General features: G+C 33.6%; 2 protein-coding genes across 2 annotated transcripts; both read right to left on the bottom strand.

The window, feature by feature from the left end:
• Positions 1-1637: 1637 nt before the first annotated feature.
• LOC140051740 (V-type proton ATPase 21 kDa proteolipid subunit c''-like) lies at positions 1638-7818 on the bottom strand. The gene is made up of 7 exons (XM_072097035.1): positions 7617-7818; positions 4119-4167; positions 3678-3761; positions 3293-3370; positions 3042-3166; positions 2674-2864; positions 1638-2562 (listed from the first exon to the last, which is right to left on the bottom strand). The coding sequence occupies exons 1-7, from the start codon at positions 7678-7680 to the stop codon at positions 2530-2532; spliced, it is 624 nt and encodes a 207-aa protein (XP_071953136.1). The 5' UTR covers positions 7681-7818; the 3' UTR covers positions 1638-2529.
• An 11606-nt stretch (positions 7819-19424) lies between these two features.
• LOC140052337 (uncharacterized) lies at positions 19425-20647 on the bottom strand. Its single transcript, XM_072097858.1, has 2 exons — positions 20016-20647; positions 19425-19793 (listed from the first exon to the last, which is right to left on the bottom strand). The coding sequence occupies exons 1-2, from the start codon at positions 20283-20285 to the stop codon at positions 19467-19469; spliced, it is 597 nt and encodes a 198-aa protein (XP_071953959.1). The 5' UTR covers positions 20286-20647; the 3' UTR covers positions 19425-19466.
• Positions 20648-25177: the final 4530 nt, after the last annotated feature.

Genomic DNA, 25177 nt, shown 5'->3' with positions numbered 1-25177 from the left:
GTCCACTGGAGCAGCTACCGAAGTACTATTTCTATTTCGTAAATAAATAAAGGCATAAATGGCGCTCCGTAGAAGTAGAGAATGCTCGATCGTCGAAATGCTCCGAAATGACGCTCTGAATATACCCAAAGAATATAATCACAAGAATGAGTAATCCGCGATTTTCCCTGTAACAGTAATATTATTGTCCATGTGGTAGGGCGCCGCCATAAGTGTAGATGTATCTGGGATGTATACAACTTTTTGTGACGATTTCAATAATCAAAGGCTAGACCACCGGTAGTATTTTCATGATAAAAAATGTTATCAACTACATGCCAACATCATGTTAAATACTATTTGGATATTTAATTGTTCGTTTTATGCAATTTATTTAGTAAAAACTGCCGTATAAACAGTTTGCTTTATCAACCGGGCGCTACGATAGCGTGACCGGGCGTGTTGGTGTTTACGCGTTTTCACGAAGGATTGTTTAATAATATTCCTATATTTAATTTGTTTCTGGTAAAACAAATACATGTTAATAACATTTAACATTTTGTCCTATTAATAACATGTATTTTATACTAATTTATATCATAAAAACAATACTTAATTTACCGGGCGTAGAGTAGTACACGGCAATGGTAAAGAATAGGCCGTGCTGAGTAACGATTCATTGATTTTTGGTGTTGCTGTGTTAGGCCTTTTTTGTGAACTAACTTAGCATGTTAGTAAATAATTGTCTGTAAAAGTGAATGTACACTATTTGTTAATAAATATGTATTATAAAATAGTTTACAATTGCAAAAACTATTATCATAATTCTATTTAATGTGACATGTATAATATCTATTAAATCAAGTCTTATTTAGTATGTATACATCCGCCCTTATGAGGGCGGGCATCACTCACTGGAGCTCTCTGTTACAAATTTCTCATGCAAAAATCGCGGAATACTCATTCTTGTGATATATATTCTTTGATATACCTCATAAATGGATACAGCATGCACATTCTCTACTTCTACGGAACGCCACTTATGCCTTTATTGACTTCTCAAATAGAAATAGTACTGCATGTACTGTAACTGCTCACCAGGACCCAATTTGGCACCAGTGGACCACAGTAATATAAAATAAAAAGTTACTATTTTTTCATATGTTAATACACTATGTTCAAGCGGACCCAATCTGGCACCATTGGAGCACAGTGATATAAAATAGAAGTCACTAAATTTGAATGTTGTTTCGTAACGTTACACTGGGCAGCTCAAATGCAAGCAGCACCGATAAGAAGTCTTTGCTTATTTAGCAACGCAGTCCACGTTCTGTCGGAAACATTTGATCTTAGACCTGATTCAAGTCCGTGTGTTATTTTGTCCATAAATTACATATTTTATTCACATATTTCGTCAAAACATAGCACTCTCTCCAAGAATCGCATATTTAAGCAAAGCCATGACTACCGTCTTTCAAATGATGATGTAATGATAGACAGGACTTCAGTTAAGTTCACTATAAAGGTCTATAAATACCTTGTATTTCAACATGATTTTTAAAAGTCGACATTTAATTTGGTGTCTGTCTTGTTAGGCTAAATTATGCTAGAATTCACCAGACAACTCCCATTTCCCTTGAAATAATTTACTACACACCTACAGCCAGCTTTAGTTTATTATTAACATTACTCAAAGTACCAACCTTGGCACATATCTGAGTTAAAATACATAACATGGAGTTAGATATAATTGTATAGCTCCATGATAATAATATATAACTATGTATACTCTTAGAGTGACTATTGGAGTTTTGTTCACTAATTGTGGTTTATGATCATTTTGGTCATGTTTAAATCGATCACATTCACGAAATGATTGGTTACAATAACGAGTAGGTCTAACAATTAAATATGAATCAATATATTATCATAATATACACATAATATCAGTTTTCCTATTGGTAATGTATTATGATACAGTAATGCTGGTATCATTATTTTACAATACTAATCTTGAAAATAATTAATTATTATACAACTTATATTCTATAACTATTTACTGTACTTGTTTAATTTACAGTTCAAAGAGATAAACACCAACTGAAGTAATAATATTTAAAAACATGAATAACCAACTAAGATATATTGTGACTAAGATGTATTTTGACCATTATTAATAATATTACATCTACCCTAGATGCCAATTTACAAAACATGGAAGCCTATATTATAGCATGTCTATAGGTTGAATAAAAACGATTCATTATTTGTTTTATAGTGTCACAATGATGTACACCCAAAGAGAACAGCTTCAATGTCTGTTTCCCTCCTGACACTGTTCATTATAGGTTAATTAAACCACACAACCGCTATCCTACTCCATTCAATGACATCACACAGGGTAGACAACAATTAATAACTATATATATATATATATAACTATTATTTAACCAATTAGACTAGACACATACTGCACCATTCCAGAATTGTTGGATTATTTATGTGAACAGTGCACAAATCCAAAAAGTAATATCATGTTTGCTCTTCACTTTATGAAGCTGCTTCAAATCCAAACTTTGTTGTCTAAAAAAACAATAGAATACTCATAAATATCAACAAGCAAAGAATAACATTGTGTTAAATTAAACATTTTAGAAAGGTTTACATATTTGTCATGTATTAATTTTGACATACCTGTAGGATTCCTATTATAACGCCAAATAATCCAATTGCACTTCCAAAGATTTCAACAATCAAAACTCTCACAAAAAGTGATGGGTTTTGAGCATCTGCCAAGGCTGCACCACTACCAACAATTCCAACACATATTCCACAAAACAAATTTGACAATCCCACAGTTAAACCAGCTCCAAACATAGCATAGCCTAAAAAAAAAGATGTAAAAAAAAAACAGATTAGACAATCCACAATTAAAACACTCAAACCATAGCACCACCTATGAGCATCCACTAGTGCATATTTTAATAAATTAAATAATTAAAAACCTGAAAATTCAATCATACTAATTAAATCTTTGATTGAGAAATATGAATAATACGTACCAGCAGTATAATTCTTAAGAAGATATTCTGGATCGGTGCTGGTTGTGTCATACTGTTCAAGTTGATTAGATACAACTATAGCAATTATTATACCATAAATTGCAACAGCTTCACAAAAAATTATACTGAAATATATATCACAAATATTTGGTTAACTTTTTATTACAGTGAAAATCACTAAAATTTCAATTATCTTCAAATCACTATTTATAATTTTATTGAACTGAAGTATGATATAAAAAATGCTGTACCTAATAAGATTTTTTGTTTTTATTCGAGGTGTTTTGACGCCTCCACCAACAATGCTTGTTCCAGTGGTGAATATTCCCCTACAAAAAAAAAAACAATTTGAGAAATGTTCTTTTTAAAATGTACTTACTAAATTAAATTCATTGAGTGATAGAGGGAAATTTTTTTTAATTTATTTATAAACTTATTTTACATAGATGACATTTTCATTAAAAATAATGTTCTTACAAATGGTCCATGATTAAAGAAATGCATGCAAATACAACAAATATATGGTATATATTATAATTTTAAATCTGAGGAGGAGATTCAGTATTTCGCTTAATCATGAAATGAAGCAATACTATTTGTTACTGTTTAATAGAGATATTGTATTAAACTACATACCATGCTGCTCCTACAACCGAAAATGATATTGATGAAGCAATACCCAAGTTAGCCCACATGTAGGGGGAGAGTGAAGTCAAAAACCTGCAAAAAAAAAACAACATTCAATACCCAAGTTAGCCCACATGTAGGGGGAGAGTGAAGTCAAAAACCTGCACAAAAAGAACAACATATATTTACCTTTTTATTTATTAATTTTATCAATAAAGGAATGCAGATTATTAGTAAGTCTGTACTTAGATAGATAGAATTCAATACAATTCCATAGTAACTATTTAGCAATGAATTAATTAGAAAAAATTCAGAACTGTAAAACATTAACTTAAATGGATAAAGATTGATAAATAAATAACAAAAAAAAGAAATAATATAAAAAAAAAGTTAGAATAATGATTAACCTACTGTAGACATGTGGAAATGTTTGATAAATACAATACTTACCATCCTATGTCAATCCTATAAAGTTGATCAGTTAAAGTATAGTAAAGCACTGTGGATAACAAGAATACTTTCAATAAATTAAATGGTAGGTAAAACTTAAAAGTATACTGTTTTTAGTGATCTGTGTTTCTAATAAAAAAAAAACAATGAAAGTTATAGAATTATTATATGTATAATTGTTCATAGTTTAAAATAGACATACTAATTCATAAAAATACAATTCAAGTCTGTGAGCATCAATCTTATAACATTGGTGTTCTAGACAAATTTGTTCGCTATGAAAACCAATTATTGTATGCGATTTTTGTTTTAAATGGTACTCTCTGGTCAGCAAAAACATGTAGGTAGGCAAAAACATGTATGTAGGCTGTTGTAGAGGAAACTACCAATGTATAAAGCGCAGCTCTGATATGGTTTCATGAAATGTTTTAACCGCAACATATGATTGTTTACTAAATATCTCTAGCTCTTTGGTTTACTATATAAACAGCGAAAATGTATATTGAACTTTGAGTAGGCGAAACACGTCTGTAAAATTCATCAATTTAGAAAATCGTTGTGGCTAAAGATACGGTACCGTATCCATGCTTTTAAAAACTAAAGGTACGGTAATTATAGAGGGCGCTATGTAATGTGGATGTTAATCAAATAGGTTATTGCATTGGTTTCCTGCAAGACAGCTGTGTAGCCTAGTGGGCATGTGATGAGGGATGCTAGTCAAGTCGCCCCATCGCAAAGTCGCCCCATACAAAGTCGCCCCTTACACAGTCGCCCCATCGCAATGTCGCCCCGACACAGTCGCCCCATCGCAAATTCGCCCATCGCAAAGTCGCCCCATCGCAAAGTCGCCCCATCACAAAGTCGCCCTATCGCAAAGTCGCCCCAAAACGTTAAAAAATAGTTTACAAGTGCGTAAAATGTCTCAACGATACACAAAATAACACGGAACGTGTAGGCATAAAAAGGGGAAGCCCCGCCATGTAGTCTCAGGTCACACGATCGGCACGCACCACCATCATCAGAGAGGAAGCCCCCGACTAATCACTCCGCGGTCGCACTAACGTGCTAGCTTACCAGAGGGAAACCCCCGTAATTACTCCGCCGTTGTCGCACTACAAACGCACCATCTGAAGATGGGGAAACCCCGCCGGAGTTTTACGATGATATCAGTCGCGTTCAAAATCGGTCGCGTTTAAATTTGGTCGCGATAAAATGATGTTATACGATCTAGATTATTTTTACTTTGGTCGATGAATATGTATTATTATTATTAGGTAAACATAGTTTAAGATTATAATATTATCCAGCATAATGTCATTTAACAGTACATAATTATTTAAATGTGAAATATTTTATAGGAAACGTAGGCTACGTCTGTGTCTTTTATTTTATATGCAACAAATCACGTAAAACTATTTATAAACATTCAGTTTACTATACATAGTATTACGTAATGAACATTGATTGTAAGCCTGGAAAGACAATCCCATCATTATATCCATTATAAAATTGCATCATATCACCACTATATGTCGTAAATGATGACGTGCGTGTGTGTATTCGTCGTACGTCCGTGTACGTATTATTCCGTGCCTCTTTTCACGGTCTTGTTTAATTTAAAATTAAATAAATACCCGATATGAGGATATTTATTAGGCATGATAATTAGAATGTTCTAGGCCTAACCAAAAGGGTTGAAAAGAATTTCTTCAGTAAAATGATCATTGTGCTGTTGAATAAAAGGCGACTCGCCATCTGAAACATTCTCTGAAACCAATCGGAGCTGCGCCGTCTTTCTGCTGACCGTCGGGGATTCCCCTTTTTAAAAAACACGCACACGATACTGTACGATGGTTTTTCCATGGTCAAAATGTAGCGTTTTAATTTTACTAAAATACCTGCGTGTAAAACAATCATATCGGCGATGAAATCCTTTTTTTTTTATTTCTTTATTTTGAAAAGTCATTATAAATTAATTAAGACACATAACTTGTCAATGAATGCAAAATGATCAATAAGTAGCCTATAACACTCATTGTCTTACAACACTGTTATTGTTTTAACTACTGTAAATCTATAGGAAGGCCTAGGCTACTACACATTTATACATTTATTATATTATCCTAAAAAATTAGCTGGTATCCACGCGTAGGTTGAAGAAAGATTCGTAATTGTGGCTCTGGCAGTGGTAACTAATTTTAAAATCATATTAAATTAACATTTTCGAAACTATAAATCAGGGATAATCTTTTTAGAACTTTCAAACAAGGGACTATTTTTTTAATGATTTTTAAAAAGCACATCACTCCATTAAAACCTGTAAAATAAAAATTAAAACACAAATTATGTATATAGGATAAACATTATACTGTATACGACATTTAGCGCAACCAAAGTAACAACGCAATCGATATCAAACGCAACCAATATGATTAAAACCGTGGGCGACTTTGCGATGGGGCGACTTTGCGATTGGGCGAATTTGCGATGGGGCGACTTTGTAATGGGGCGACTTTGCGATGGGGCGACTTTGCGATGGGGCGACTGTGCCGGGGCGACTTTGTTTTGGGGCGACTTTGCGATGGGGCGACTTTGTATTGGGCGACTTTGTATTGGGCGACTTTGTATGGGGCGACTTTGCGATGGGGCGACTTGACTGGATCCCGTGATGAGGCTTTGGCTTAAGGGGTTGGAGGTTCGATACTCTTCTTGACGTCTTTTTTTTAATTTTTTTTTTAGTTTTTAATTTAAGAGAGATTATTTAGAGGGTTAGGTTTTTAATATTTAGGAAGGAGTTTAATATTTAGGAAGGAGTTTAATATTTAGGAACGAGTTTTATATTTAGGAACGAATTTTATATTTAGGTACAAGTTTTAGGAATGCAATTTTACCGTACTTTTAGCAAACGGAAGCGCCCTCTATAATTACCGTATCTTTAGTTTTTAAAAGCATGGATACGGTACCGTATCTGTAGCAACAGCGTTAAAAAATAAAGGATTTATCTGTTACTCTTTCTGTGATTCTCCTTCGTAAAAGTACTTATGATGAGACCTAATTCTAATAGTAGTAATGTGTGGTAACGGTATTGATGATAAAATTACTTTACAAATTTGGAGTCGTAATAAAAGACGTGTGCGAAATGCAACAAGCGCCAAGTCTTGATCTCAAAATGTTCTCAAGAATAAGATTTTATTCTATACAATTTGACATGTTTTAGAAAGCTTCACAGCCCTTTTTTTTTATCGCAAATCCTTAGCTAGGCCCTATTAGGCCTAGCCTAGCTTACCTTACCTACTATCCTAGCTAGTAGGCTAGCCTACTAGTACTAGCAGACTCTAGGTAGAAGGCGGCGGCTAGGCTAGGGGCTCCTAGGCCCTGCTAGGCTAGGCCTATATGGCTAGGCCTAGGCCTTTTTTGCCTTTCTTTCAAGTTTCATTTCATTCTAGGCTAATCTTCTTTTCTAATCTTAAGCAATATTTTTAAAAAAAACATACTTACGTATACCAACTACTATTGCTGTTATTATTGACGATGAAACATATGCTACACGGGCTACAGACATGATAAATTAAATTAATTCGTACTACTGTCTCCTAGCTAGGCCTAGTTTTCAGAGTTGATCAGCAGCATCAGCCAGCAGCCAGAGGAGACGATCGACGACGCAGATCGAATCGATGATCTCGTGATAAAATGCGTGTTTGTTAAAACAAAATAGTTTACTCCAGTATGCAATCCCGCCCTCACACACAAATGCAACGAAAACCCAAACTTTATTATCCTCCTAGTCCTACCAGATTCTATTTATTAAGTCATTCATATAGTACAGTATAATCATGTACTTTTTTCTTGGCAGAGAAACACAAGCAAAACAATACACATAGGCCTATATATTCGTGAACAACTTGGAACTAACAACAACAACTGAACAAGCAATATAAAATACAGCAGACCTAATGACCATAGATCTTAAACTCATTGTCATGAGTCATAATCATGGGATTATTTTATACACGATTAATGTTAAACATTATTTGAATTTGGCTTAATCTGGATTGATCTGTTTAGATTTTGTGTATGGTTTGGTTCATTTAATTTATTAATGAAGATTTTTATAATGCTGATTGACCAGTGGCGGATCCCGATAGTCAATTCCTTCGATATAAACATACATTTATTAATAACAAAAGATAAAATACAAGTATCAATTATTCCAAGCGGGGCGTTTATTATTCGAAACGGTGGGATGGGTGCGCGCGACATCTGACCAAGGCAACAATCTGACTGAGATTACACGTCACTCTTGTAATGTAAGAACATATAGTATGCCTACACCTTGACTGAGTTGTATCAACAAATTGTGGCCAATGCATATGCTTGTCGGAAATTATGCTATAATGCGTTTCTGATAATTAAAGCACTTGTGTTTTGGTGCTTTTGAGGGTAATTTTTGTGGAGGTGTCAGATGGAAATTCGTTAAAAATGTCACGTTGATGCGCGCTCTGGTAGGGTTGATTATAATCAGTTTGGTAGTAGGAATGATGAGAGGCAGCAATTGGCAATAATGCCAGACAATGTTGCCTCTCATTGTTATGTTTGTTGTTGATTCAGTGAAAACAGACGTCATAATTGGTAGACGTTTCAGATTTAACTAATGGTGAGTATGGGATTGATCTTCCGGTATACTCGGCGTAAATGTTGGGATGCGCAAAAACACAATTAGAAATTCAACGAAAATGTGTATACATTTTCCATAACTTCCATATCGATATTCACGGACAAATATTTAGAACTAATGCGCTCTATAAAAATACTGAATTAAACTCCCAAAACTATATTAAGAAACTAAAGAAATTATATTAATTAGTAATTAAAATTATTATACAAAGAGTCGCTCTTCGCGGTTTATTTCCTCCGGAAGACCAAAGACGAACGGTGTCCCTCCTCTTTTGTATATAATACTGGTATACTTCTGTGGTGGGACACTTTTGTGCGCTTAAAACCATGGAATACGCACCGTCGTTAAGACGTCATCAGTGAGTAAAGGCCTTTCCATTCCAGGAGGAATGTCTCGCCCTCGATTTTACCATTATGTACATATTTTATTTAAAATTAATTGTGTATATCTTAATTGTTCCTGAACGTTCAACTGGTCTGTGTGTATGCCTATGGATGCCAAGAAGAACCCTCTTCTTTTGTTTAAATATTGTAATTGTGAATTGTATATTATACATTAACAATTTTTGCAGTGCAGGGCAGTTTTAATTACATTTTAGAGGCATATTGATGATTGCCATTTAATTAAATTTAAATAAACAAAAACCAAATTTGTACAGAAATAATAAAAAAAGTTTGTGGCCACGTTTGTGTTGTTGACGCATGCCTTCTATTCTGTTGATATTTTTTTAAATAATGTTTTCTTGTAATTTAGTTTTTTTGTCTTATGTGGGTTCATCCCACTTTTTTTTCCATCATGAAAACAATTTGTATAGCACTGCTAAAGCGTGGTTCCCACTAGCGACGCAACACAAGGACGTAACGCAACGCAAGTGAATTGACCAATCACAAGCGATGACTTATTCGCTTGTGATTGCTAACTGTCTATAACTTCGCTTGTCATTGGTTAAAACGCTTGCGTTGCGTTTACGTCCTTGCGTTACGTTCTAGTGGGAACCAAGCTTAAGCGGCGCTATACAATCTTTACGGTCAGAGCCATATATATAAAGAGTTACGACATTGGATTATAGCCACGTGATATGCAGATCAATTTGTGTCAAACTTGTCTCCGTTATTGCATGTAAAGTATAGGAGCAAGAAAATACTTTAAACTTTTTCTTATATTTAAAAAAATGTAATTGCACATTTTACGGTGAAATATCGATGTGCACAGCGTACAGAAGTACTTGCGGCAAAGAATATTGCGCGCGCGTGCGCTAGTACATTATAAAGTTCGATTGATTGATTTTGGAACGAAACATCCCATAACTACGGGGACTACGTCCTATTATTAATAACAATTATGTAATATTTTCAATTCATAATGCATGCTTTGATGACTAAATAAAATAATAAAGTATCGTGGATATATTTGTTAATATATTGAATAGGGTATGAACAATATTAAAATAAAAAGGCAAATTATTACAAATGAAATGATGAACGAGTCTCTGAAAGTTTGTGTCAAAAACACACAGTACAGAGAGCCATGTATAAAAAGAGAGGTGAATGTGTGTGTTTTTTGTATTGGTTCATGCTTTGATGTATCCTGACTTGCCTGTAGGCCCTAGCATTTATTCTTTTGTTATTATAGACACAATATATATATGTTTACCAAATTAATACCATTAATAAAATTAATTACTAAAATAAAAACGGAATACAAGCGTTATTTCATAGACAAAAAAATCTAAAAATAATGCATGAACTATAGGAAAACGCTAAACAAAAGAAACGCGCGCGCCTTCAGCGTGCGAATTCTTTGACACAAAAATGGCTTCTAATTTTCAATGTCGTAACTCTTTATTTATACGGTGTCAGAGCCGGTGTAAGATTGAATTGTGTCCAGCATTCAAAAGTGTCCGGGTGGACACTTTTCAGCATTGGATAGTGTCCAGTTGCATGTTTCAACGGGTTCGTGGGCGTTTTTCAACAATTTAATGCTGTCCGGCCCGTTTAATAATGTCTGACCCATGGATTGAAATGCGTCCACTATTAAATACTGTATCATACGTTTTATGATAGGTGGTTGTTTTTATCACGCCTGCACTTGTCTTGTCTTCTTTTAATAACCAATAATACTTAATGATGCCAAACAAATTTTTTTTTTCTAATTAAAGATCGCTTTGCCTAAACACCTCCAATTAGGGACCATTATATTATATGGTATGTGAAAAGACAAGAAGAATAAATAATTGTTAAGTATGTGACAAAAACAAGTAAATGAAGTGTTCCTCTTCCAATTAAAAATCACTTTACCTAAAACACCTCCAATTAGCGACCATTATATTATTTAGTATTAATAAAGCAAGAAGAATATATAGTTTTTAATTATGTGACAAAAAACAAGTAATTGTACTGGACCTCTTTCAATAAAGGACCACTTTACTTAAAACACCTCCAATTAGCGACCATTTTATTAATTGGTATGAGTAAAGACAATAATAATTAATAGTTTTAATTATGTGACAAAATTAAGTAACTGTACTGACTGGTCCGCTTCCAATTAAAGATCACTTTACTTTAAGACACCTCAAATTAATGACCATTTTTATTAATTGGTATGAGTAAAGGCAAGAATAATTAATAGTTTAATTATGTGACAAAATTAAGTAAATGTACTGGTCCGCTTCCAATTAAAGGTCACTTTACTTTAAGACACCTCTAATTAGCGACCATTTTTATTAATTGGTAGAAGTAAATACAAGAAGAATACATAGTTTTAATTATGATAGTGACAAAATTAAATAACTGTACTAGTCCTCTTCCAGTTATAGATCACGTTACTTAAAGAAACCTCCAATTAGCGACCATTATATTATTTAGTATTAATAAAGCAAGAAGAATATATAGTTATTAATTATGTGACAAAAAACAAGTAATTGTACTGGCCCTCTTTCAATAAAGGACCACTTTACTTAAAACACCTCCAATTAGCGACCATTTTATTAATTGGTATGAGTAAAGACAATAATAATTAATAGTTTTAATTATGTGACAAAATTAAGTAACTGTACTGACTGGTCCGCTTCCAATTAAAGATCACTTTACTTTAAGACACCTCTAATTAGTGACCATTTTTATTAATTGGTATGAGTAAAGGCAAGAATAATTAATAGTTTAATTATGTGACAAAATTAAGTAAATGTACTGGTCCGCTTCCAATTAAAGGTCACTTTACTTTAAGACACCTCTAATTAGCGACCATTTTATTAATTGGTAGGACTAAATACAAGAAGAATACATAGTTTTAATTATGATAGTGACAAAATTAAGTAACTGTACTAGTCCTCTTCCAGTTATAGATCACTTTACTTAAAGAAACCTCCAATTAGCGACCATTATATTATTTAGTATTAATAAAGACAAAAAGAATAAATAATTGTTAAGTATATGACAAAAACAAGTAAATGAAGTGGTCCTCTTCCATTAAAAATCACTTTACCTAAAACACCTCCAATTAGCGACCATTATATTAATTGGTATGAGTAAAGACAATAATAATTAATAGTTTTAATTATGTGACAAAATTAAGTAACTGTACTGGTCCGCTTCCAAATAAAGATCACTTTACTTTAAGACACCTCTAATTAGCGACCATTTTTATTAATTGGTATGAGTAAAGGTAAGAATAATTAATAGTTTAATTATGTGACAAAATTAAGTAAATGTACTGGTCCGCTTCCAATTAAAAATCACTTTACTTTAAGACACCTCTAATTAGCGACCGTTATATTATTTTGTATGAATAAAGACAAGAAGAAGAAATAGTTTATAATCATGTGATAAAAAACAAGTAATTGTACTGGTCCTCTTCCAATTAAAGATCACTTCAATTTAAACACTTCCATTTAGCGACCGTTTTATTATTTTGTATGAGTACAGACAAGAGGAATAAATAGTTTATAATCATGTGATAAAAAACAAGTAATTGTACTGGTCCTCTTCCAATTAAAGATCACTTTACTTTAATACACTTCCAATTAGCGACCGTTTTATTATTTTGTACGAGCACAGACAAGAGGAATAAATAGTTTATAATCATGTGATTAAAAACAAGTAATTGTACTGGTCCTCTTCCAATTAAAGATCACTTTACTTTAAGACAGACACGACTAAAAGGTGAAATAATAATAACAAATAATAATAACAGGATTTTTATAGCACACATACCACAGAGTGCTCAAGGCGCATTAAAAAAAAAATAATAATAAAAACAAATCATACAACTCTCCCGGTCCCGAGAGCCGCTGTTTTGAGGTTGACCTGACAATTGTGGCAATTACCAATTGGGACATTACCCTTGTTGGACATCTGGTAAAAATAAATACTGATTATGCTGCCACTTTAGTACACAAAACGATAAATAAAAAAAAATAATACAACTTGTAGCATTCCATTTAAACACAGTAGGCCCTGTTCAAAACTGCTAGTGTAGAAAAGTCAAATCCACCCATATAATAAAACCTAGAACTAGCTAATGATGTAGAAACACCAACAGCTTATTTATCAAATAAAAATCAACATTATACTCATATACAACTCAACAGGTAATGTAGTAACGAAAATTGCCTCACAGCTAATGTAGTTAATATCGCCAGCTAATAAAATATTATATATTTTACAAACCTAAAGTGCCTCTTTTGTCTTTCAATATTTTTCTAACAATCTTCCTTCTCCCATGATGAATTTATTTAACACTGCTGATTTCAACCATGGTCATAATTTAAGAAGTACTGTTCATAAGTTTCAGTTAACTATTCCTTTTGTAAGATTAACTAGTTCTTCTCACTTTATTTATGTTTCTGGCCCTTTAATTTGGAATCAATTAGATACTAGTATTGTTAACTCTTCCTCTCTCCCAACTTTTCGTAAAAAACTTAAAAGTAATTTGTTATCATTGTACTCAAACTAGACCTTCAAAATGTTTTTGTCATGACTTTTTTTTATTTTATTTAATAATTATATACAAATGTATTTTTTTCTTTTGTTTATGGGTCTTGCGTGACAAGTATTCTCTTCTTGCAAGATCCTCTATTAATGGTATTTTTTGTATTTTCTCATTATAAATTATCATTCTTTTTATTGTATTGTTATACCATTGATAGAAACTAATAAATGTTGAATTAAAAATGTCTAAATCATGTGCAAATGTATTTCTCTACTTGTCGTCAGTCTATCCACCTCTCGTAAGTGATCAGCTTTCAAAACTTAGCACTCTGATCGTAAGCAACCACCCTTGTTAGCGACCACCTTTAATATTTAAAAGGGACTACCTCTGTTAAAGGACCGCTTCTCACAATGGACAACCTCCTGAAGGGGTAACCACCTCTCATAACGGACTGCTTTCATAAACTACCACCGCTCGTAGACGACCACTTCTTTTACCGACTACACCTCCCGTAAGTGACCACCTCAATAGAGGTGGTAATTTGCGAAAGGTGGTCGTTACGGAATTATGAGAAGTGGTCCCTTAGGAGAGGTGGACGTTTTTTTTTTAGAGATTATTCGAAAAATACAAAAAACCGAAATACCCTTGAGTGAACGAATAATTTTGATGCGCAATTAAGGTGTTTATTTTGCAATATAAAATATAAAAAAATAAATATTTTTTGGTAATATGCATCAACAATATTTTTCAAATGTATTTTAGATAAATAAATAAATAATGTAAAATCTCTAGAAACAAATAAAATATTGTGACTAATCAATTCAATGTTTTATTAAATAAAACCAAAAATCAGGCATCTGTGAAAAAAAATATAATGAAAAAGAACTCACTTTAACAATGACGAACTTACTTGTTTAAAGCACTTTTGTTATCAGTTAATATTATTAAATTAGTAACAGTATTATGAATATTACAAAATAATATTTTGAGAACTGAAAAATATTTTGAGGGAACAAATATATTTAGGGAGAACAAAATAAGATTTCAAGAACTGAACAATATAAAAAATGAATTACTACTTCGAGACAAGGAATGATCGAGAGAACGAAATAATTTCGAGGGAAATTATTTCGTTCTCTCGCGAATTAGTAATTCGAATTCCAATGAAATAATATTTCGAGAGAACGAAAATAGGTAGGCCCTATGCCTATATGATTTAGTGATATTCATTCCCTAGAAATAATAATACAGTACCGGTAGGCTATATATTTTTTCAAGTTGTCAGATTTACTTCAAATTGACAACAGGTTGTATATACTCAATCAAAAACAAACAATTTAATTTGATTAGACTATATGTCTCCAGATATAATAATAGTAATATTTATTTCAATCGACTTGATATTTTGCGATTCAAGTTGGTATTCTAAGGAATTATAATTACCCTAACGGGAGTTGGTGACCGTCCAGTGCCCTAGTTTTTACGGGGTTAATATGATGTCGATGTCGATGGTCCTACTTTTTTATCGATGAAAGCTGCCCGGGTGGTTGCAGCCATTTTCAACAGCTGGTATTACACTATTCAATGCTGAAAATTGTCCAGTGGACACTTTCAAACACCGGACACATTTAAATCTTACACCGGCCATCTCTGTTTACGGTGTGCAGCCAGGCGGAACGCGACGCTATGCTGTTGTGGAATATATCCAACGGTAGTATATTACACAGAGAGTACGCTCAAACAGAGCGTATTAATTTGGTAACATATATATATTGTGTCTATAATAAGTAATTTTATTTTTTTTTAACTGATTTATACGAAAGCCTATTAGGGCCAACAAAAAAATAATATTGCTTTCACAAATTCGAAATAACGAATTATTAATTCGTTTTTTCGAATTATTAATTCGTTATTTCGAATTTATTTAAGTAATTTGAAATTTCGAATTAATAATTCGAAATTTCGAATTATTAATTCGAAATTTCGAATTATTTATTTCGTTATTTCAAATTATTAATTCGAAATTTCGAATTATTAATTCGAAATTTCGAATTATTAATTCGAAATTTCGAATTAGTAATTCGTTATTTCGAATTCATAATTCGAAATTTCGAATTAGTAATTCGAAATTTCGAATTAGTAATTCGTTATTTCGAATTATTAATTCGAAATTTCGAATTAGTAATTCGTTATTTCGAATTAATAATTCGAAATTTCAAATTAGTAATTCGAAATTTCAAATTAGTAATTCGTTAATTCAAATTTTTAATTCGTTATTTCGAATTAATAATTCGAAATTTCGAATTAATAATTCGACCTCTGCCCTTTCTAATGACATCCCAACCATCCCGGATTACTTTAGCTAATGCAATCTGGTCACCATGCGTCCTGAAAACCATTGGATTAGATTATATTTCAATCGTAGCTTAAATTATCAAGAGATTATTGAAATGTTAGCAGAAGATCATGATATTTTGATAAGTAAACGAACATTAAATCGAAGGCTGAAAAAAATGTGCCTTAGTCGAAGAAAACGGCATTCTGACGAACTGGAAGTCGCTGCGTTCATTGAAAGTCAATTACAGACGTCAGGGATGCTACATGGGTACAGGTGGATGCACATTCGTTGCACACAAAATGGGTTAAACATAGATAAAGAGACGGTCAGAATAATTTTAAACCTTCTTGACCCAGAGGGTGTCGAAGCAAGAAGAAGACGACGACTACACAGAAGAATTTATCATGTACCTGGCCCAAACTATATCTGGCATATCGACTCGTACGACAAACTTAAGCCATACGGCATTTGTATAAATGGCTGTATAGACGGATTCTCTAGACACATAATATGGCTAGAAGCTTACTTTACTAGCAGCAATCCAAAAGTTAAAGCCGGCTATTACGTAAATTCTGTTCGCCAAAAAATGGGTTGTCCAAAGTCTATTAGAACAGATTTCGGAACTGAAAATTCTATTGTTGGTCCAATGCAACAATTTCTTTGTAATGAGAACAGCAGTTTTATACAAGGAACAAGTCAGCATAATCAACGAATTGAGAGTTGGTGGGGCATTCTCAGAAAACACTTTACTCAGTTTTGGATGGACGCCTTTAAACAACAAAAGAATGACGGTAGATATGATGGAGGTCTTATAGACAAATCTTTATTACAATTTTGTTTTATGAAAATTATCCAGGTAAGCAGTACAGCAATTACATTGTGTGCTATGCATTATAGTCCCCAAGTACTACGCGATAAAGCTACGACGCTATATAGTACGAACCTGTTACATATATACTGACAATAATCCATTGACCTATGTATTGACCACGGCCAAACTTAATGCTACGGGACACCGCTGGGTAGCAGAATTAGCGGATTATCATTCAGATAAAATATAGACCAGGTCGAATACATCAGGATGCCGACACCTTGTCAGGAATCCCGCTTGATCTAAAACAATTGGAAAAGTTGTGTTCGGAAGAAATATCTGAAGAGGTCATGCAAGCGGCAGTCCATGGTGTGAATGCTTAGGCAGAAGGCTTAACTACATGGTCAGATCATAGATCCAGATATTGAGAAACCCTTAAGACCCTTAATTAATAACCTCTGCCCAGAAGATATAAAGACAGTTCTAACACAAGATCCAGCCATTAATAGAGTCCTAAAGTATAAGGCCAAGGGGCGCTGGCCAACTCGAAAAGAAAGAAAGAACGAGACCAAAACAAAAACGTCAATCATGCATGAGTGGAAACAAGCTGCAAGTTGGACATGATGGTATTCTCCGACGCTGCACCACAACACGTTCTCAGATCGTCCTTCCAGAAAAATACAAACAGTTAGTATACACAGAATTGCATAGTAACATGGGACAACTTGGTCCAGAACGAGTTGTACATATGGCACGAGAGGGGTTTTATTGGCCACATATGGAAGCAGAAATAGAGGATTACATCACATCTGCCGATGTCTGATCCAGAAGAAACCAGTTCGTATAACCAGAGCTCCTTTAGTCAATATCATTACGACTCAACCCTTTGAACTTGTTTCTATCGATTATGTACACTTGAAAAAGAGCAAAGGCGGATATGAGTATATTTTAGTAATTATGGACCACTTTACTCGATTTGCGCAAGCATATCCGACAAGGAATAAGAGCGGTAAAACTGCAGCCAACTTAATCTTCAATGACTTTATACTGCGATTTTGATTTCCAAAGACATTGCACCATGACCAGGGTCGGGAATTTGAAAATCACTTATTTACCAATCTTGAAGCTTACTCTGGGATCTAACATTCACGTACCCCACCTTATCACCCTCAAGGCAATGGCCAAGTGGAAAGGTTAAATCGAACGTTGCTTCGAATGTTACGAACCTTGTCCGAAAACCAGAAGGACAACCGGAAGGAATCACTCAATAAAGTTGTGCATGCTTATAACTGCACTCGCCATGATTCAACAGGGTACTCACCGTTTTATCTACTCTACGGCAGACCTCCTTGTCTACCTTGAGATACCCCCCCCCCCCAATCCTTCGGGCTGAGAATGAATATCCAAAGTAAAATTAGGTACCCCCAGGGCTCGAAACGAAACGATACAATACCGTATTTCCTTACAGTTATATAATATAGCCCTTCGAGAGAGAAACAAGGTTGTGTGTATTCACGAACAAACTTTACATTGAAGAACTATACCGCTATACCCTATTTGTAATTCCTTGTACCAAAACGAAAGTATGCTAATAAGAGCGGTGAAAGGGTAAATGGTAGACGAAAAAAGTATACATTTTTTATTTCATAATGTTTAACATTTTTATTTTTATGCATTTTAGATAAAAAGACATCCCTTGGAGACTTCCTAACATTTGTTACTGGTGCTGACTCAATTCCCCCTCTTGGTTTTAGCAACCAGATACATATAAATTTTTTTAGTAAGGAGCGAAAGATGAGAGGTCACCCGACAGCCAGTACATGTGGGTTGGATTTACACCTCCCCCGTGGATATGGCGATCCATTGGAATTCACAACTCTAATGGAGGAAGCCATCATAAATGGCAAGGGTTTTGGAAAACTTTAAAGATGTATTGTCCCCCAAAATCATGAAGAATAAAGATTTTTTAAATCTGACTTTGAATAGGCCATTTTGCAGTTTTAATGAAGTTGTTTCCATAAGAAAAAAAAACGAGAAAAAAAAATTATTTCACCTATAGAAAGACAAAACAGTTAAACAGTTAAATTACCCCAAAACTCATTGTCTTCCAGCCAATTTGACCATTTATTTGCTTTAAATTACAGTTTTCTTAGGTAAATAATTTTTTTTCAGACCCATTTTTTTGTGAAAGTGAAAAACTATTATGTGACATTAAAATAACATATTCAACAAAACAATTAAAAAAAATATTTTTTCAGGGGGACAATATATCTTTAAATTATGATCAAATTTTAGTAGCCAACATTTTTGTAATTGTTTCAGAAATAAAATACTGTTATTAAAGTTTCAATAAACAAAATGTTGTTAAATTACATCTGTTTTACTGTATTGTACAGCTACATAACACAATTCTGTCTGATCATCACCAACTGAACATAATATAAATAAATATAATTGTTTATATTGTATTCATTACATTGTGTTCGTTGCAATTCTAACTTTGTATTGGAAATAATATCACAGCGACAATTAATTAATAAAAAAAACGATTTATAACATGATAATGTGATATCACGTGCTTGCTGTGGCATTTGATCAGATGACGTCAAGAAACATATTTCTAAGACTGCTGTATAACTGCAAACCTTCATCACATGTTTTCGGCATCGACAGCTGCCTTTTTTCCAAGAATATGGAACATAAGTCGAACACGTCCTTATCGCATGGAATCTGGCTTTTGAAGATGGATTCACTTTCACAAACTTCAACTTTAGCCACATCAACGGGAATAATACACTCTTGTCCCCCGAATAAGTATGGTACATTGTACATCAATGTCGGGCGTCCAAACGGACCATGGCTATTTCTCGATTTTGAGATGCGATGGGCATTCCACTCATTTGCAACCGTGTCCAGTTCATCCTTTAAAAAAGGCAAATATAATACAGTACAGTAAAAACAAATAGTTTAATGACAGTTTAGACCGTGAAAAAAAAACAATATCGTAAATAAAAGAGGAGTGATTTAATTCTAGGCTAATATTGTTTGCTTTTCAAATTGTTGCGAAAGCCCAAATTATTATTATAATTGTCGTACTTGGGGACTATAATGCATAGCACACAATGTAATTGCTGTACTGCTTACCTGGATAATTTTCATAAAACAAAATTGTAATAAAGATTTGTCTATAAGACCTCCATCATATCTACCGTCATTCTTTTGTTGTTTAAAAGCGTCCATCCAAAACTGAGTAAAGTGTTTTCTGAGAATGCCCCACCAACTCTCAATTCGTTGATTATGCTGACTTGTTCCTTGTATAAAACTGCTGTTCTCATTACAAAGAAATTGTTGCATTGGACCAACAATAGAATTTTCAGTTCCGAAATCTGTTCTAATAGACTTTGGGCAACCCATTTTTGGCGAACAGAATTTACGTAATAGCCGGCTATAACTTTTGGATTGCTGCTAGTAAAGTAAGCTTCTAGCCATATTATGTGTCTAGAGAATCCGTCTATACAGCCATTTATACAAATGCCGTATGGCTTAAGTTTGTCGTACGAGTCGATATGCCAGATATAGTTTGGGCCAGGTACATGATAAATTCTTCTGTGTAGTCGTCGTCTTCTTCTTGCTTCGACACCCTCTGGGTCAAGAAGGTTTAAAATTATTCTGACCGTCTCTTTATCTATGTTTAACCCATTTTGTGTGCAACGAATGTGCATCCACCTGTACCCATGTAGCATCCCTGACGTCTGTAATTGGCTTTCAATGAACGCAGCGACTTCCAGTTCGTCAGAATGCCGTTTTCTTCGACTAAGGCACATTTTTTTCAGCCTTCGCTTTAATGTTCGTTTACTTATCAAAATATCATGATCTTCTGCTAACATTTCAATAATCTCTTGATAATTTAAGCTACGATTGAAATATAATCTAATCCAATGGTTTTCAGGACGCATGGTGACCAGATTGCATTAGCTAAAGTAATCCGGGATGGTTGGGATGTCATTAGAAAGGGCAGAGGTCTTAAAAAATTTCGAATTATTAATTCGAAATAACGAATTAAAAATTTGAATTAACGAATTACTAATTTGAAATTTCGAATTACTAATTTGAAATTTCGAATTATTAATTCGAAATAACGAATTACTAATTCGAAATTTCGAATTATTAATTCGAAATAACGAATTACTAATTCGAAATTTCGAATTATTAATTCGAAATAACGAATTACTAATTCGAAATTTCGAATTACTAATTCGAAATTTCGAATTAGTAATTCGTTATTTCGAATTTGTGAAAGCAAAATTTTTTTTTGTTGGCCCTAATAGGCTTTCGTAGATTTTTTCAAATTTTTTAATGTTTTGTATAAATTTTTGTTTTTTTTTAAATGTTTCTGTTTCCTACGAAAGCCTATTAGGGCCAACAACAAAATAATATTGCTTTCACAAATTCGAAATAACGAATTATTAATTCGTTTTTTCGAATTATTAATTCGTTATTTCGAATTTATTTAAGTAATTTGAAATTTCGAATTAATAATTCGAAATTTCGAATTATTAATTCGAAATTTCGAATTATTTATTTCGTTATTTCAAATTATTAATTCGAAATTTCGAATTATTAATTCGAAATTTCGAATTATTAATTCGAAATTTCGAATTAGTAATTCGTTATTTCGAATTCATAATTCGAAATTTCGAATTAGTAATTCGAAATTTCGAATTAGTAATTCGTTATTTCGAATTAATAATTCGAAATTTCGAATTAGTAATTCGTTATTTCGAATTAATAATTCGAAATTTCAAATTAGTAATTCGAAATTTCAAATTAGTAATTCGTTAATTCAAATTTTTAATTCGTTATTTCGAATTAATAATTCGAAATTTCGAATTAATAATTCGACCTCTGCCCTTTCTAATGACATCCCAACCATCCCGGATTACTTTAGCTAATGCAATCTGGTCACCATGCGTCCTGAAAACCATTGGATTAGATTATATTTCAATCGTAGCTTAAATTATCAAGAGATTATTGAAATGTTAGCAGAAGATCATGACATTTTGATAAGTAAACGAATATTAAAGCGAAGGCTGAAAAAAATGTGCCTTAGTCGAAGAAAACGGCATTCTGACGAACTGGAAGTCGCTGCGTTCATTGAAAGTCAATTACAGACGTCAGGGATGCTACATGGGTACAGGTGGATGCACATTCGTTGCACACAAAATGGGTTAAACATAGATAAAGAGACGGTCAGAATAATTTTAAACCTTCTTGACCCAGAGGGTGTCGAAGCAAGAAGAAGACGACGACTACACAGAAGAATTTATCATGTACCTGGCCCAAACTATATCTGGCATATCGACTCGTACGACAAACTTAAGCCATACGGCATTTGTATAAATGGCTGTATAGACGGATTCTCTAGACACATAATATGGCTAGAAGCTTACTTTACTAGCAGCAATCCAAAAGTTAAAGCCGGCTATTACGTAAATTCTGTTCGCCAAAAAATGGGTTGTCCAAAGTCTATTAGAACAGATTTCGGAACTGAAAATTCTATTGTTGGTCCAATGCAACAATTTCTTTGTAATGAGAACAGCAGTTTTATACAAGGAACAAGTCAGCATAATCAACGAATTGAGAGTTGGTGGGGCATTCTCAGAAAACACTTTACTCAGTTTTGGATGGACGCCTTTAAACAACAAAAGAATGACGGTAGATATGATGGAGGTCTTATAGACAAATCTTTATTACAATTTTGTTTTATGAAAATTATCCAGGTAAGCAGTACAGCAATTACATTGTGTGCTATGCATTATAGTCCCCAAGTACTACGCGATAAAGCTACGACGCTATATAGTACGAACCTGTTACATATATACTGACAATAATCCATTGACCTATGTATTGACCACGGCCAAACTTAATGCTACGGGACACCGCTGGGTAGCAGAATTAGCGGATTATCATTCAGATAAAATATAGACCAGGTCGAATACATCAGGATGCCGACACCTTGTCAAGAATCCCGCTTGATCTAAAACAATTGGAAAAGTTGTGTTCGGAAGAAATATCTGAAGAGGTCATGCAAGCGGCAGTCCATGGTGTGAATACTTAGGCAGAAGGCTTAACTACATGGTCAGATCATAGATCCAGATATTGAGAAACCCTTAAGACCCTTAATTAATAACCTCTGCCCAGAAGATATAAAGACAGTTCTAACACAAGATCCAGCCATTAATAGAGTCCTAAAGTATAAGGCCAAGGGGCGCTGGCCAACTCGAAAAGAAAGAAAGAACGAGACCAAAACAAAAACGTCAATCATGCATGAGTGGAAACAAGCTGCAAGTTGGACATGATGGTATTCTCCGACGCTGCACCACAACACGTTCTCAGATCGTCCTTCCAGAAAAATACAAAACAGTTAGTATACACAGAATTGCATAGTAACATGGGACAACTTGGTCCAGAACGAGTTGTACATATGGCACGAGAGGGGTTTTATTGGCCACATATGGAAGCAGAAATAGAGGATTACATCACATCTGCCGATGTCTGATCCAGAAGAAACCAGTTCGTATAACCAGAGCTCCTTTAGTCAATATCATTACGACTCAACCCTTTGAACTTGTTTCTATCGATTATGTACACTTGAAAAAGAGCAAAGGCGGATATGAGTATATTTTAGTAATTATGGACCACTTTACTCGATTTGCGCAAGCATATCCGACAAGGAATAAGAGCGGTAAAACTGCAGCCAACTTAATCTTCAATGACTTTATACTGCGATTTTGATTTCCAAAGACATTGCACCATGACCAGGGTCGGGAATTTGAAAATCACTTATTTACCAATCTTGAAGCTTACTCTGGGATCTAACATTCACGTACCCCACCTTATCACCCTCAAGGCAATGGCCAAGTGGAAAGGTTAAATCGAACGTTGCTTGGAATGTTACGAACCTTGTCCGAAAACCAGAAGGACAACTGGAAGGAATCACTCAATAAAGTTGTGCATGCTTATAACTGCACTCGCCATGATTCAACAGGGTACTCACCGTTTTATCTACTCTACGGCAGACCTCCTTGTCTACCTTGAGATACCACCCCCCCCCCCCCCAATCCTTCGGGCTGAGAATGAATATCCAAAGTAAAATTAGGTACCCCCAGGGCTCGAAACGAAACGAAACGATACAATACCGTATTTCCTTACAGTTATATAATATAGCCCTTCGAGAGAGAAACAAGGTTGTGTGTATTCACGAACAAACTTTACCTTGAAGAACTATACCGCTATACCCTATTTGTAATTCCTTGTACCAAAACGAAAGTATGCTAATAAGAGCGGTGAAAGGGTAAATGGTAGACGAAAAAAGTATACATTTTTTATTTCATAATGTTTAACATTTTTATTTTTATGCATTTTAGATAAAAAGACCAAGACATCCCTTGGAGACTTCCTAACATTTGTTACTGGTGCTGACTCAATTCCCCCTCTTGGTTTTAGCAACCAGATACATATAAATTTTTTTAGTAAGGAGCGAAAGATGAGAGGTCACCCGACAGCCAGTACATGTGGGTTGAATTTACACCTCCCCCGTGGATATGACGATCCATTGGAATTCACAACTCTAATGGAGGAAGCCATCATAAATGGCAAGGGTTTTGGAAAACTTTAAAGATGTATTGTCCCCCAAAATCATGAAGAATAAAGATTTTTTAAATCTGACTTTGAATAGGCCATTTTGCAGTTTTAATGAAGTTGTTTCCATAAGAAAAAAAAACGAGAAAAAAAAATTATTTCACCTATAGAAAGACAAAACAGTTAAACAGTTAAATTACCCCAAAACTCATTGTCTTCCAGCCAATTTGACCATTTATTTGCTTTAAATTACAGTTTTCTTAATAGGTAAATAATTTTTTTTCAGACCCATTTTTTTGTGAAAGTGAAAAACTATTATGTGACATTAAAATAACATATTCAACAAAACAATTAAAAAAAAATATTTTTTCAGGGGGACAATATATCTTTAAATTATGATCAAATTTTAGTAGCCAACATTTTTGTAATTGTTTCAGAAATAAAATACTGTTATTAAAGTTTCAATAAACAAAATGTTGTTAAATTACATCTGTTTTACTGTATTGTACAGCTACATAACACAATTCTGTCTGATCATCACCAACTGAACATAATATAAATAAATATAATTGTTTATATTGTATTCATTACATTGTGTTCGTTGCAATTCTAACTTTGTATTGGAAATAATATCACAGCGACAATTAATTAATAAAAAAAACGAT

This window comes from Antedon mediterranea, chromosome 6 (assembly GCF_964355755.1).
Source record: "Antedon mediterranea chromosome 6, ecAntMedi1.1, whole genome shotgun sequence".
Classification (NCBI taxonomy): domain Eukaryota; kingdom Metazoa; phylum Echinodermata; class Crinoidea; order Comatulida; family Antedonidae; genus Antedon; species Antedon mediterranea.
Note: the sequence above shows the minus strand (reverse complement) of the source record. Positions and strands in the feature narration are given on the sequence as shown.

Excerpts from the sequence above, each read along its gene's own strand:
- LOC140052337 (XM_072097858.1), bottom strand. The coding sequence starts at position 20,285 with ATGGGTTGCCCAAAGTCTATTAGAACAGATTTCGGAACTGAAAATTCT. Across the intron at positions 19,794-20,015 it reads GTTTTATGAAAATTATCCAG|GATGAACTGGACACGGTTGC; the intron begins GTAAGCAGTACA and ends CCTTTTTTAAAG.
- LOC140051740 (XM_072097035.1), bottom strand. The coding sequence starts at position 7,680 with ATGTCTGTAGCCCGTGTAGCATATGTTTCATCGTCAATAATAACAGCA. Across the intron at positions 4,168-7,616 it reads AGCAATAGTAGTTGGTATAC|TGCTTTACTATACTTTAACT; the intron begins GTAAGTATGTTT and ends TGTTATCCACAG. Across the intron at positions 3,762-4,118 it reads TATAGGATTGACATAGGATG|GTTTTTGACTTCACTCTCCC; the intron begins GTAAGTATTGTA and ends TTTTTTTTGCAG.